This window comes from Microcaecilia unicolor, chromosome 13 (assembly GCF_901765095.1).
Source record: "Microcaecilia unicolor chromosome 13, aMicUni1.1, whole genome shotgun sequence".
In the NCBI taxonomy this organism is placed as follows: domain Eukaryota; kingdom Metazoa; phylum Chordata; class Amphibia; order Gymnophiona; family Siphonopidae; genus Microcaecilia; species Microcaecilia unicolor.
Genome location: NC_044043.1, coordinates 50527863 through 50544079, shown reverse-complemented (window position 1 = coordinate 50544079; position 16217 = coordinate 50527863). Strand labels below are relative to the sequence as shown.

Here is a 16217-nt window from a genome sequence, read left to right as displayed (position 1 = left end):
CACCTGTAGTTGTGGCAATAAGAAATGGGGAAACTTACCACTGTAGTGCAGCCATATGGTGCTAGTCAATTGTATCAAAGCATAGAAAACTTATCTAGCAATTGATAGCAGATCTGACACACACTACTACTACTACTACTATTTAGCATTTCTATAGCGCTACAAGGCGTACGCAGCGCTGCACAAACATAGAAGAAAGACAGTCCCTGCTCAAAGAGCTTACAATCTAATAGACAAAAAATAAAGTAAGCAAATCAAATCAATTAATGTGTACAGGAAGGAAGAGAGGAGGGTAGGTGGAGTCGAGTGGTTACAAGTCAAAAGCACACTTTGTACTGATAGTAGTATCCACTAAATACTGATCTACCCTATTATATGTTACTATTACTTTATCTTAAGAGGGGAAAACACTGAGAAAAAAACTTGCCTGTGTTACACTTATGTTTCAACAATTTTTTGATGACTCAACCAAAAAAACCATCAACAAGCACACAAAGAGTTATAACCATTACAGATTAAATTAACAGACCACCATAAGTGAACAAGTCATCAAAATTCCCCCCCATTTTCTCCCCCTCCTTCCCAATCTTATACCCCTTCCCCCTCCCTCTAAAATTTGTATTTCAACATTTTTTTTTATCGAGAACTTGATAAATTTAACCGCTGCATCTTTCACTACCCAGCATTTGAAACCTTATCCTTAAAAAAAAAAAAAAAACCCTCCCTTGTCTCCCCCTTCCCTTCATCCTTCCCTCTAACCACCCAATTCCTCTCCCTCATCCCATCCCACTCCCTCCCTCCTTTTCGACTCTGTATCATCAGAGTGCACAAAATGCTTTTTTATTTGTTCCAGGTTTCACGGTCCCCACTCTCCGTCCATTATTCCCACCTGCCTGAATTACCCCTTCAATAAAACGAGTTTAACACAAGGCTGCGAGCTGTGTGGGACAAGGATTGGATATATTTATCCCAAATAGACAAAAACAGTTTCCTCCACTTAAATGTCAAGCGAGCATATTGTGATTCTAGCAGCATCAAAGCATGTAACTTATTCCTCCATTGCCAATATGGAGGAGCTTGGTCACTGATCCATACCCCCAACACAGTTCTTTTACCCAACATCCCTGCTTTCCTGATTAGCAGTTTAAAATATTTATCTTGAGGGCCAAAGTCTTCGTATTGGTCCAACAAAAATCCTGTAGGTGACATCCTGATTGGTCTACCCCCTAAGGTCTCCAAATAAGAAGTCATTGCCCTCCAGAAAGTCTGAACCAATACACACTCCTATAGCGCGTGTATAAACAAATTAACTGCTATCTGACATTTCCTACAAATTGGGGAATCTATTCCTCCAGCCTTAAAAAGGCGTTCTTGTGTAAAATAAGCTGTATGCAGCACTCGAAAATTACATTCGCGAAGCTCGGCACTAACAGACCCTAATGGTATTCGCCCTACTAATTGATCTATATCTATCGAGGTGGCCGGGATACCCAAATCTCGGCTCCACCCCCGCTGTATCTCCACCTTTCCCTGTATTTTCTGTATCTTCTCCAGCGCTCTTTTTAAAGTAGATACCAAAACCCCCGTCTTGGACAGGCTCAAAAAATTCTAATAATCGCTGTCTAAGGGGGAACCATGTATCTTGTAGATCAAGACTCTGAATATAGTGTTGTACCTGTTTATAGGCAAACATATCCCGTGTTTCCACCTTCCCTAAATTCAGTAGTGTCTTCCATGTCATTAATCTCCCCTCAGCATCCAAAAGATCCTTTATATATCTCACCCCCTTGTTTTTCCACTGTCGGAAACAGATAGCATTGCCCGGTGCAAAATCTACATTCCCCACCAAAAGTATCTGATCCGATTTTTGCAGATCCCCCCCCCCCCCCCCCCCCGAGCAAAGATATAAGATATTTCCATGTTTCCCGAATCAACTTCAGAAGGAGGCTATTACGTAACTCCTCTAGAATCTTAGTTGCAGGACAATGAACCAGAGAGAAAACGTTCCATGTACCATATGCTGCCTGTTCTAACCTCCTAGGTGTATATTCCTGACTCTCTAAAACCCAGTCTCCTAAATATCGGAGCAGACAGGCCCAATTATAGCTCTTCAGATCTGGCATTCCTAGACCTCCGTCACCACGCTCCTAGTAGATGTCGAAATGGGGTCCTCGGTTTTTTCCCCTGCCAACAAAAGGCCGAAACTATTCTATATAAAGCATTTATTTCTATCTTAGTAAGTTTGATCGGCAATATTTGCAACATGTACAACCATTTGGGGAAAAGAATTATATGAAACAGTTAAGTACGTCCATACATTGATATGGGTAATGAGATCCATTGCGACAAAAGTTGTCTGGTCTGCTCTAACAAGTGAGATATGTTCAGGCCCTGTACCAAAAACGTCCTATAAGGGAGTTTGATACCTAAATATTTAAAATATCTCTAGGCCCACTTCAAAGGAAATCGCCCCTCCCAATAACACTTCACCGAGCTACAAGTTGGAAAGGCTAAAGACTTATCCAGATTTTATTTGAACCCTGAGAAGTCTCCAAATTCAGCAAAACTATCCATCAAAGCCGAGAGGGATTCCCTGGGATTAGTCAAATGTACTAAGAGATCATCAGCGAAAGCTGATATCTTAAATTCTTGTCTGCCCATTGCAACTCCTCGAATATCTGGATTCAACAATATCTCTCTTATTAAAGCATCTATACTTAAAACAAACAACGGCGACAGCGGGCACCCCTGCCGCGTCCCACGTTGAATGGAGACAGACTCTGATGAAACTCCATTCACCCACACTACTGCCCGTGGCACCTTATACAATACTTGTACTGCCCTGACCCACAATCCATCAAAGCCATATGTCTCCAAGGTCGTAAACAAAAAGTCCCAACTTACTCTATTGAACGCCTTCTCCGCATCAAAGCTGATAAGCAGAGAAGGCGTCCCCTTCCTTTCCACCCACTCCATTGAGGCTAGTATTTTCCACATGTTTTTGGCTATGGTCCGTCCCCTCACAAACCCAACCTGACTATCCTCTACAAAAGGCAGTATCACCGCCAGCCGATTAGCCAATATTTTGGCAAACACCTTGGCCTCTACGTTCAGCAGAGATATAGGTCTATAGGATGACGGTTGTTCAGGGTCCCGGCCAGTTTCAATAATACCACCATCCGAACTTCATTCAGAGTCAGACATACCCCCTTTCTCAATAAACTTATTAAACAATGCCATCAGAGGCGGCACTATCTGATGACCCAACACTTTGTAAAATTCATACCTAAATCCATCAGAGCCGGGAGCCCTAAACAAGGCACCCTGTTGTATCACTCTATGTACCTCCTCCTCAGTGATCTGCTTGTTTAATCTAGATCACTGTGATTCCCTTAGGTTTGGCAATGCCCTCCCCTCTAAATATATTTTACTCTGTAGGTCAACATCCCGCTGACAAGTATAAAGCTTTTGGTAGTACTGCCGAAAGGTTTCCGCTATGTCCTTGTCTGATCTCATCAATTTACCCTTATTGTTCAAGATTTGTAATATCTTTTGTCTTCCCGCTTTCCGCCGTATCAAGCCTGCCAACATTTTCCCCTGTTTATTACCATGGAGGTATAATTGATATTTATAATATTGCAAAGATTTTACTGCTCAAGAATGCAGTAAGCTATTAAGGGAGGCCTGCAGCGCCAAAAGGTTTGCTTTATGCTGCAGAGTAGGCATTCGCCCACACTTCCTTCATGCCTCTCCCACCTGCTAACCCAAACGAATTATAGCTTTTATCTCTCGCCTTTCTTTTATAGCTCATATATACTATGACCACCCCTTAGCGGTCTCCTAAAATAATATTGGGTCTGCTCGATGGGTGGCATTGTCCAAATGATAATCCATCCACTGTTGCGCTATATGTTCTCGAAACTCATCATTCGGTAGATATGAGGGGAACTGCCAGCTAAACTTCTGACCACCTCCTGTTGGTAACCTAAGAGTCCACCAAACATATGCATGATCTGAAACCCCGGAAGGCCCTATGCCTGCTTCTTGGACCATTGAAAAAAAAGAGTTCTAGACAACAGCCAAATAGTCAATCCGTGATAGAGATTACACACACCTGTCAAGGGCCCATTTATCTCAATCATCTGGATGCAAAAGCCTCCACACATCCACCAAGTCGAGGGCCGCACAATGCAAAGGTATACCATGCGAGCCCGCCCCTTTTTCAGCCCTTTGAGATATCTAGATTGGGGTTATGAACTGTATTCAGGTCTCCTCCCAGAATCACCAGGACATAATCATTCTCCTGTGTTACACTTAAAGCCTAGAGCTAATTTTAGAGTTACTTTCATTAAATGATACAATACTTGATGATGTAATTGAAGATTAGTTTTATACAACCAGCTTTAAGTTGCTTACCTGTAACAGATGTTCTCTAAAAGCAAGCAGCATTAAGTCCTCATAAAACAGTAAAGTCTTCCAACTGAGTCAGGGCGATAGGAATACATAGCTTCTAAAACTTCAGAGAGTTTTCCAGTGTCTAGCAAGGTGCCTACCCATAGAGCCGTTATAAAGTTACCTCATAAGGTCTGATTTAGTAAAGCTTTCCAACCTGTCTACAGTCAAACTCAATGGGCTTTTAGGATGAAAGAAAAGCTTTACTAAAGCTCTGCTGCTAGCGGAGGTGTGTTCCTAGCGACGCATGTGTGGGCATTTTTTCGCCTCCCATGCTGCTAGCGGAGGTGTGTTCCTAGCGACGCATGTGTGGGCGTTTTTTCGCCTCCCATGCTACTAGCGGAGGTGTGTTCCTAGCTACTATCAGAAACCGGATGAATGAACAACCCTTGAAGACGCCATAGCTGGTGAAACACAATTGTGTCGGGTTCTATGTTTCATTCTACAGTCTGGAAAAGTTTCAGGCTAAAGAAAGCTTAATGGACATTTCAACTAGACCTATAACAAGTTTTGATGAAGTGAGAAGTGCCCTGGTGTCCCAGTATAGAGAAAGATAATCCTCATGACAACTGGTGGAAAATCAGTAATGATGGACAATATCTATACTAGTCAAGACTAATATGGGATAATAGATAAGATATGAGATGGGGCTTGTCAAGATAATGATAAAAGAAGGTCCAGTTTATGTGCGATGATCCAATATTTGTAATAATATAAGATGTTTTAAAGATTTATTGTATTAAATTGATGTGAATGAATGAAAGATTGAGTGTGCATGTGATCCGTTTTATTGGACTTGTTATAAAAAAAGTTTTTTTGAGATAATAAAGTTTGTATTAGATCTGATAAAAAACGGTTGTCTTGAATATTAATATATATATATATATATATATATATATATATATACACACACATATCTCAGAACTTCACCTAAACTATGCCCTTGGAAATTCCCACAGATGATGCACGTATATTGTAAATATATGCAAAATGTATTATATGAACATATATGGCAGTGTAATTTTTAAAAGGCCTTCTTCCGTACATACAGCAGGCTTTACATGCAGAAAGAGGCACATAACAGATGCCAGCAGACCTGTGAGTGTCTGCCTGGTTGCGCCAATTTTCTTGATGCCTTTGAATACTTGTGCTAGTTACCTTTACTTCTCTTTATATCATTAACTTTGTTATAAAGGCATACCCTACTGACCGAACTTAAATGCCTTAACCCAGCAACACAAAGAAAAAAAACCAACAACTTATAATGAACTCTATATAACTCCCCTTCTCTACGATTCCCTACTGTGTCTGTAATATATTTATCTCACCGACTATAACATCACTCTATTTGTTTCACCACCGGAAGTAGCTACTGCCTCACGGTACTATGTAATCCACATTGAGCCTGCAAATAGGTGGGAAAATGTGGGGTACAAATGTAACAAATAAATAGAGAGAGAAATTTTAGTTGGAAAAACTTACAAATCACTACCTAAGGCATTATGTTTCCACCGAAGAATCTAATCTTGGACAACTGGTGTAAGAAGTGCAGGACTTAATGAGGGTGGGGTGGGGGCAGGGTGTGGAGGATATATGGGGAATGGTTGAAAAGAGAGAGGAGAGGATTGGTTACAGAGGGGTTTTAAAATCTGCACAATTGATTATCTTTCTGTGGTTTTGTACATGTGCTGACGCTGCCCCTGGAATGCCCCCAAGATAGCTGGCTTTGTGTTTGACGTCAACTGCAATATTCAGCAGCACTTAGCTGGTTAAGTGCTGTTGAATATTAGCGGCTAGCCCCAACCAAGCAATTTAACCAGCCAGAGGCTGGCTAAATCATACTATCGGGTAGGATATTATTATGGATGTAATGTGATTTTCTAGTGTAAGAAATTGATCAAGGCAAGACAACCAATGTATTTTTGGGACAAGTTTATTATTTATTATTATTATTTATTGCATTTGTATCCCACATTTTCCCACCTTTTTGCAGGCTCAAAGTGGCTTACAATATATCATGGATAGTGGAAATGAGAGGGGAGTAAACATTTGGTATTACAGAAGGATTTGGGGTTACATGGTAATGGAATACATAATAGTAATATAACAGAAGGCATTATTAACATTTCTGGATAAATGTTTCACATGTTTTGATCTTTGTGGTATGTCTTGTCGAAGAGATGGGTCTTTAGTAGTTTGCGGAAGTTGGTCAGTTCATAGGTCGCTTTTAGGTTATGTGGCAGTGCATTCCAGAATTGCGTGCTCATATAGGAAAAGGTGACACATGCATTAATTTGTATTTCAGACCTTTACAGTTGGGGAAATGAAGATTAAGGAAAGTACGAGATGATTTTTTGGCATTTCTGGGTGGCAGGTCTATCAGGTCGGACATATAGGCTGGGGCCTCGCCATGGATGATTTTATGTACTAGGGTACATACTTTAAACGTGATGCGTTCTTTGAGTGGGAGCCAGTGCAGTTTCTCTCATAGGGGTTTTGCACTTTCGTATTTTGATTTTCCAAATATGAGTCTGGCTGCCGTGTTCTGTACTGTTTGGAGTTTTTTTGAGTATTTGCTCTTTACAGCCAGCGTAGATTGAGTTGCAATAGTCTAAGTGACTGAGTACTAATGATTGTACCAGATTACGGAAGACGGTCCTTGGGAAGAATGGTCTTATTCTTTTTAATTTCCACATTGAGTGGAACATCTTTTTGGTTGTGTTTTTTGCTTGATTCTCAAGTGTTAGGTGCCGATCAATGGTGACTGCAAGAATTTTCAGGGTGTCCGAAACTGGTAGATTTAGTTTTGGTGTGTTGATGGTGGTAAATTTGTCCGTGTTGTGCTGAGAGAAACTGATCAAGGCAAGATGACCAATGTATTTTTGGGACAAGTTTATAATCCAAATCCTTACTTTGAATGTAAAGGGAGTATGGCACAGGGAATTTATGGAACAAAATATATCCACATACTCTGGGTCAGGAATTGTGCTTTGTCCAAGGAGTGCTATTGTATAGTCCTAGAGTGAAGGATGCTTGCCATACTTTGATACAATATACAGCAGAGTTTCTCAACCTAAGCCAGTTTGGTTTTCAAGATAAATATTTGCATAAAACGGAGGCTGTGCATACAAATCTCTCATGCATATTCATTGTGGATATCTAAAAAACCTGACTGGCTTGAGTTTCCCAAGGACTGGGTTGAAAAACCCTGATCTAGAGCCTTTTCAGTAATCACTCTAGCAATGAAGTAGTTTAACCAGAAATTTTCTGTTTGAACATTTAAAAAATATTTATTAACATTTCCAAAAAATACAACAAGGTAAACATGACTTAGTCAATATCATAACAGGAAAAGTAAGTGGACATACAACTATAATTCCAAAAGGAAATAAAAACCCAGAACATAACAATATTTTGCCACTAACAAAGCAATACAGGAGGAAGAGGAGAAAAAAAACATCCCCCTTGTATAAAGAAAATAGCAAAAGAAAGATTCAGCAAATCTATCATAGGTAATCAAAATCTTTACAGCCAAAATAACCATTAAGGCAAGAACTATCGACAATTTGGTGGGGTGGGGGGGACGGAAGGGGGATAAGTTCTTCTTGCTGTATCAATAAATCTAAGTGAGAAGGTTAAATAAATAACATTCTTCCTTGTAAGTGAATTAAATGTCTCTTTGGATAGTCAAGCAAGAAGGACAATCCCAATGCTACCACCCAAGGGTTTAGCAAAGGGAATCCCTTACCTCCTCAACAAAGGTGAGATATCAGGAAATACACAAGTCCTATGTGAATGGAAGTTAACTTCTAAAAGAACAAAATTTCAACACTACTAAATTTCTATCAGAAAGGCAAGAAGAGTGGCTGCTATGGTGTCACGTTTTCTTATTTCCTTGATGTGAAGTTTCCAAAATTTTCTGTTATTTCCTCTGTCACTGGGTGGGAAGAAAGGTCACAGACTGATGATCCAGGTATTTAAAAAGCTCTCTCCAACCTAGGCAGAGATTTCCTAGGTATTATGCAATCAAATCCAAAATACTCTCTCAACATCTCTGAAGGAGATACCATAGAGCAATGAGGAAAGTTCAGAAACATAAATTAGCCCTTTGAACATTACCTAATACCTCAATCTTGGAAGATGGCAGCATATTCCCCTCTCCCTAGACTGTTGCGGTCCTTTAACAACCATCGCCTGGCCTTCCCCTCTGTCGAGCCCACTCGATCATTGTCATTTTTCTTTTAGCCCTTGCTCTATGGAATAAACTACCTCAGCAGCTTTGGTCAGAACTTACAAAAATCTCAAAGTAGGCTTAAAAACCTACCTTTTTTCAATAGCATTTGAGGTTTTGTAGAATGTTGGTGGATGATGGAAAGCAGTGGTCACTACATCCCTCATTGTATCTCTTCTCTCCCCTCTTCTCTTTTAGCTACTGGTGAAAGTGATTTGCCTTTCCTTTTTAAAATGCAGTCCTTTTCAGTTTTTATATGTACATTGCCTAGCATTGTTAGTCCAATTTTGGCAATTAATCAAATATTATAAACAAACATAAACCAAAGCATTGTTAGAAGCCTCTAGAATCTCTTCTTCCAAATTCCTCATCTCTCTCTCCAACTCGTCTAGTTTCCTTGAAGTTTCTCCAGAGAATCTGCAGAGCTGAAAAAGGCAGCATCCACACACCAGACTTTAGATTAGTCACTTCTCCTGGGGAAGAGATTTTTAAAGGGACCTTTAGTTCTCAAACATCCTTTAAAAAAAAAAAAAAAAAAAAAAAAGAGGTCTTACAGCACAAATAGTCTTAAAAGTCTCCTTACTAGATGACTGTAAAAGAGGAGAACTTAGGACTATAAATTGCTGTCCCTAGGGCTCTCTAAGAAGCAGCTCACTGGTCTGGCTACTCCAGAAAATAGCTGCCCCACCAGAATCAACTGATTGCACCATCACATCCCCTAAAGGGCTCTACCCCCACTGGTAGGGAGTAATGTTGATGAACATTGGACCGGGCTTAAAGAGGCCCCCCCCACCCTCAGGTCATAAAATCAACCATAGTCCCAGTAGGCTGACAAACTACAGTTCCATAACAAAGGAGTCCACAGGGCCATGGGGAGTGAAAAGACATGCTTGACACACTTAAGAGGCAAAATAATTTTTCAGTTCCTTGGTGGGTAGTTGTACTCCTTTAAGGCACATCCATGGACTGTAGCAGCACACTGTTGCTTTTATGAGGAAGTAGGGCTCACCCTGATAACATCACCTCTACCACCAGGGTCAAAGGTGGTACACCCTACAGACTAACTGTTCTGGCCAAGACAATCTTCTGGTTCTCAAATGTGACCATTCTCAGACACCATCTCTCCAAACAGAATTAACTTTCAGAAAGAAGCGGAAGGCCTGCCTCCACTCCCCCACCCCAAGGCAATCTGGGTATGTGGGAGATAGAGAGATTGATAGCTTTTTTTCGGACTAATCCGGGCTGTGGTAAGCTGCAAAGACTAGGTTTGGGTTGGCAATAATGTTTAGGAATGGGCTTTTATCTCTATTTGGTGGTAGCACTATTATGCATGCATTAGGGTTTGTTTTGCTGAGTTTATGTTATCTTGTACGCCACTTTGGGAAGAGCTTACTATCTTAGGAATGCAATCTAAAAAAATAAGTTACCTTGCCTACTATGCATCTACTCCTAAAATTGTTAGGCCTTCTAGCTTCTGAATTGCAGCTCTCTCTTCTTCAGACAGAGGTGAAAGCTACGAAAAAAAATGGTAAATATAAATTTGATTACTACATATGTATGTTCACTTACACAAAACCTCAATCCTATATCACTAAGCAAACACATGTGAGTTACAATATAAAGAAAAATCTTATTCAATAGCCCTGGATTCACTGAAACATGCAAGATAATAGCATAATCATTTTATTGACATTTACCTCAAAATGCATTTTAACTTTCCTAGACAAGCACTAGTCATACATATTCAAATACCATATAAAAGCAGCACATCATGCCATGTTTTGCTTCCTTAGGGATCTTTTACTAAAGGTTAGCAAATGATATCTGTCACAGAATACATTTTATTCTTATGGGCCCTGCTGCAGATAAAGGGTTATTACAACCCAATTATCTCAATTTTTAGATGATACAAATGTTTTATACCCTAATCAAACAGGCTTTCAGAAGAATATCGTACTGAAATTGTCCTGCTAGGAGTTATTACCTTTATTCAAACTCATCTTGACTAAGACAAGACAGGGGTGTTGATTTCATTTAAACCTCTCATCAACTTTTGATTTAGTAGACCACTGCATTTTACTGAGGCGACTTTGGGGTATAGGTATTACAGGTACAGTTTTGCCCTGGTTTCACTCCTACCTGTCAAAGATCTAACACTGTTTTCTGGCAGAGTTCTACTTCCCCCAACCTATCCTACCATGCAAAGAACAAACCTTAAAGAAACACCAGACCGCTCAAAACACGGCAGCTAGGCTTATATTCGGAAAAACGCGATTTGAAAGCGCAAACCCCTCCGTGAAAAACTGCACTGGCTCCCAATCAAAGAACGCATTGCCTTCAAAATCTGTACCCTGGTCCACAAGATTATCTACGGTGAAGCCCCGGGATACATGACAGACATGATCGACTTACCAACTAGAAACACATCGGAATCAACATGATCTTATCTAAATCTGCAATACCCAAGCTGCAAAGGACTTAAATACAAATCAACTTATGCATCCAACTTCTCCTACATAAGCACACAACTATGGAACGCATTGCCAAAAGCTTTGAAATCGACCTACGACCACCTAAACTTCCGGAAATCACTAAAAACTAACCTGTTCAAAAAGGCATACCCCACCGATCCAATTTAAATGCTGATCCCTGCAACACAACAAAACTAAAGTACGTAATGGACAAAATGCAACTCTTCCGATATACGTTTCCCATGCCACATGAACTTCATCTTACCACAACATCACTTTGTATTTGTTCTCACCGGAGTCTGCAAACACCTCCCCGGTACTATGTAAGCCACATTGAGCCTACAAATAGGTGGGAAAATGTGGGATACAAATGTAATAAATAAATAGATCTATAGGGATCAATCCTGGTCAATCCAGAGTTCAATGTTGTTCAACATGGCCCAAGTTAACTCCACAATCAAGAAAATCCACTCAATGTGGAAACTTAAACGTGTAAAGCCATTCTTCTCGAGGGCAACTTTCCGCAACCTGGTTCAATCAATGGTACTAAGCCATGCTGACTATTGCAATGGACTTTATGCGGGATGCAAAGAACAACTCATAAAGAAACTGCAGACTGCTCAAAACACAGCAGCCAGGCTCATATTTGGAAAATCGCGATTCGACAGCGCCAAACCGCTATGAGAAAAACTGCACTGGCTCCCAAAGAACGTATTACTTTCAAAATCTGCACCCTGGTCCACAAGATTATCTATGGCGAAGCACCGGGTTATATGTCTGACCTTATAGACCTACCAAAAAGAAACACAATTGGATCATCATGATCATACCTAAATCTTCACCACCCCAGCTGCAAGGGACTCAAGTATAAATCAATCCACAGATCCAGCTTCTCCTATATAAGCACGCAACTATGGAACGCATTACCAAAAGCCATAAAGACAACACACGACCACCTCAACTTCCGGAAATCACTAAAGACCGACCTGATCCAACTTTAAGTGCCCGGACTCAGCAACATAACGAAACCATAATCTGCAACGAACATTATATAACTCTTCTTCTCTCGATTCTACTATGTGTTTGTAACACATACATCTCATTCTCTACCACATCACTCTATTTGTTTCATCACCGGAGGTGGCTTACGCCTCATGGTGCTAAAGCCACATTGAGCCTGCAAATAGGTGGGAAAATGTGAGGTACAAATGCAACAAATAAATAAAAATAAAATAACATAGTTATGACACCTCAGCCACCCTGATCCAGACACTAGGATTGGCATCTTTGGCATATGCCAGTGACATTCAGATGTTGAGTAAGAAATTTATCTTAGCCTCTAACTAATAGTCTTTGGACTTTTCCTTTAGGAAGCCAGCCAAACCTTTTTTAAACCCCGCTATGCTAACCGCTTTTACTACATTCTCTGGCAACGAATTTCAGAGTTTAATTACACACTGAGTAAAGAAATATTTTCTCCGATTCGTTTTATGGTTAATCTTTTTTTATTGACGAAAAATTCAACAGAAACACTGAAAATACTGAACCAGTTGGTGCCATACAATCGCCAACATCAATATTTTATATAAGTTCCCCCCTACATCCTCTACCCCCACATCCTACTCTACCCCCCCTTTATCTCCCCCCCCCCCCAATGATCATAGCCAAATACAGCGAATGATACATACCTGTAACAGGTGTTCTCCGAGGACAGCAGGCTGATTGTTCTCATGACTGGGGTTGACGTCCACGGCAGCCCCCACCAACCGGAACAAAACTTTGCGGGCGGTCCCGCATGCAGGGCACGCCCACTGCGCATGCGCGGCCATCTTCCCACCCGTGCGCAACCGTTCCCGCTCAGTTGAATGACAAGCAAGAAAAGAGGGAAAAACAACTCCAAAGGGGAGGAGGAAGGGTAGGTGAGAACAATCAGCCTGCTGTCCTCAGAGAACACCTGCTACAGGTATGTATCATTCGCTTTCTCCGAGGACAAGCAGACTGCTTGTTCTCACGACTGGGGTATCCCTAGCTCTCGGGCTCACTCAAAACAAGAACCCAGGTCAATTGAACCTCGCAACGGCGAGGGTATAACAGAAATTGACCTACGAAGAACAACTAACAGAGTGCAGCCTGACCAGAATAAATTCGGGTCCTGGAGGGTGGAGTTGGATTTAAACCACAAACAGATTCTGCAGCACCGACTGCCCGAACCGACTGTCGCGCCGGGTATCCTGCTGCAGGCAGTAATGAGATGTGAATGTGTGGACAGATGACCACGTCGCAGCTTTGCAAATCTCTTCAATAGTGGCTGACTTCAAGTGAGCCACCGACGCTGCCATGGCTCTGACACTATGAGCCGTGACATGACCCTCAAGAGTCAGCCCAGCCTGGGCGTAAGTGAAGGAAATGCAATCTGCTAGCCAATTGGAGATGGTGCGTTTCCCAACAGTGACCCCTTTCCTATTGGGGTCGAAGGAAATAAACAATTGGGCGGACTGTCTGTGGGGCTGTGTCCGCTCCAGATAGAAGGCCAAAGCTCGCTTGCAGTCCAATGTGTGCAACTGACGTTCAGCAGGGCGGGTATGCGGTCTAGGAAAGAATGTTGGCAAGACAATTGACTGGTTAAGATGGAACTCCGACATCACCTTTGGCAGGAACTTAGGGTGAGTGCGGAGCACTACTCTGTTATGACGAAATTTAGTATACGGAGCATGAGCTACCAGGGCTTGAAGCTCACTGACTCTACGAGCTGAAGTAACTGCCACCAAGAAAATGACCTTCCAGGTCAAGTACTTCAGATGGCATGAATTCAGTGGCTCAAAAGGAGGTTTCATCAGCTGGATGAGGACGACGTTGAGATCCCATGACACTGCAGGAGGCTTGACAGGGGGCTTTGACAAAAGCAAACCTCTCATGAATCGAATGACTGACTAAAGGCTCTCCAGAGATGGCTTTACCCTCTACACGATGATGGTAAGCACTAATCGCACTAAGGTGATTCCTTACTGAGTTGGTCTTGAGGCCAGACTCTGATAACTGCAGAAGGTATTCAAGCAGGTTCTGTGCAGGACAAGAACGAGGTTCTAGGGCCTTGCTCTCACACCAAACGACAAACCACCTCCACTTGAAAAAGTAACTCTTTTTAGTGGAATCCTTTCTAGAGGCAAGCAAGACACGGGAGACACCCTCAGACAGACCCAACGAAGCGAAGTCTACGCCCTCAACATCCAGGCCGTGAGAGCCAGAGACTGAAGGTTGGGGTGCAGAAGCGCTCCGTCGTTCTGCGAAATGAGAGTTGGAAAACACTCCAATCTCCACGGTTCTTCGGAGGACAACTCCAGAAGAAGAGGGAACCAGATCTGGCGGGGCCAAAAAGGCGCTATCAGAATCATGGTGCCGTGGTCTTGCTTGAGCTTCAGTAAGGTCTTCCCCACCAAAGGTATGGGAGGATAAGCATACAGGAGGCCGGTCCCCCAATGGAGGAGAAAGGCATCCGACGCTAGTCTGCCGTGTGCCTGTAGTCTGGAACAGAACAGAGGCAGCTTGTGGTTGGTCTGAGAGGCAAAAAGGTCCACCGAGGGAGTGCCCCACTCTCGGAAGATCTTGCGTACCACTCTGGAATGGAGCGATTGCATGACTCTGCTCAGCCTGTCAGCCAGACTGTTGTTTACACCTGCCAGGTATGTGGCTTGAAGAAGCATGCCAAACTGGCAGGCCCAACGCCACATCCCGACGGCTTCCTGACACAGGAGGCGAGATCCGGTGCCCCCCTGCTTGTTGATGTAATACATTGCAACCTGATTGTCTGTCCGAATTTGGATAATTTGATAGGACAGCCGATCTCTGAAGGCCTTCAGTGCATTCCAGACCGCTCGGAGCTCCAGGAGGTTGATCTGAAGATCTTGTTCCTGGAGGGACCACAGTCCCTGGGTGTGAAGCCCATCGACATGAGCTCCCCACCCCAGGCGAGATACATCCGTCGTCAGCACTTTCGTGGGCTGCGGAATTTGGAATGGACGTCCCAGGGTCAAATTGGTCCGAAGTGTCCACCAGTGCAGCGAATTGCGGCAACTGAGGGACAGGCGGATGGCATCTTCTAGATTCCCGGTGGCCTGGCACCACTTGGAAGCTAGGGTCCATTGAGCAGATCTCATGTGAAGACGAGCCATGGGAGTCACATGAACTGTGGAGGCCATATGACCTAGGAGTCTCAACATCTGCCGAGCTGTGACCTGCTGAGAAGCTCTGGTCTGGGAAGGGAGGGACAGGAGGTTGTGGGCCCTCGCTTCGGGAAGAAAGGCCTGAGCCGTCTGTGAATTCAGCAGAGCTCCTATGAATTCCAGAGATTGGACTGGCTGGAGATGGGACTTTGGGTAATTTATCACAAACCCCAGCAGCTCCAGGAGGTGAATAGTGCACTGCATGGACCGGAGAGCTCCTGCCTCCGAGGTGTTCTTGACCAGCCAATCGTCGAGATATGGGAACACGTGCACTCCCAGCTTGCGTAGATACGCCGCGACCACCACGAGGCACTTCATGAACACCCGTGGGGCAGAGGCGAGCCCAAAGGGCAGCACACAATACTGAAAGTGCCGTGTCCCCAGGCGGAATCTGATATACTGTCTGTGAGCTGGCAGTATCGGGATATGAGTGTATGCGTCCTTTAAATCCAGGGAACATAGCCAATCGTTTTTCTGAATCATTGGTAGAAGGGTGCCCAAGGAAAGCATCCTGAACTTCTCTTTGACCAGGTATTTGTTCAGGCCTCTCAGGTCTAGGATGGGGCGCATCCCCCCTGTTTTCTTTTCCACAAGGAAGTACCTGGAATAGAATCCCTGCCTTTCCTGCCCGGGTGGCACGGGCTCGACCGCATTGGCGCTGAGAAGGGCGGAGAGTTCCTCTGCAAGTACCTGCTTGTGCTGGGAGCTGAAGGATTGGGCTCCCGGAGGACAATTTGGTGGAGGGGAGGCCAAATTCAGGGCGTATCCGCACCGCACTATTTGGAGAACCCACTGGTCGGAGGTTATTAGAGGTCACCTTTGGTGAAAAAGTTTTAACCTTCC

General features: G+C 43.0%; 1 protein-coding gene across 2 annotated transcripts in view; it reads right to left on the bottom strand.

Annotated features, from left to right (window-relative positions):
• Nucleotides 1-7226: 7226 nt before the first annotated feature.
• Nucleotides 7227-16217, bottom strand: part of SKA2 (spindle and kinetochore associated complex subunit 2) — a 47593-nt gene continuing 38602 nt past the window's right edge. The window contains exons 4-5 of one of the 2 annotated variants that reach the window (XM_030222596.1): nt 10111-10196; nt 7227-9199 (exon numbers count right to left, since the gene is read on the bottom strand). In XM_030222596.1, the coding sequence (XP_030078456.1) occupies nt 10119-10196 (78 nt within the window). In that variant the 3' untranslated portion in view covers nt 7227-9199; nt 10111-10118. The remainder of the gene's footprint in view (nt 9200-10110; nt 10197-16217) is intronic. The other variant, XM_030222595.1, reaches the window with a different exon arrangement.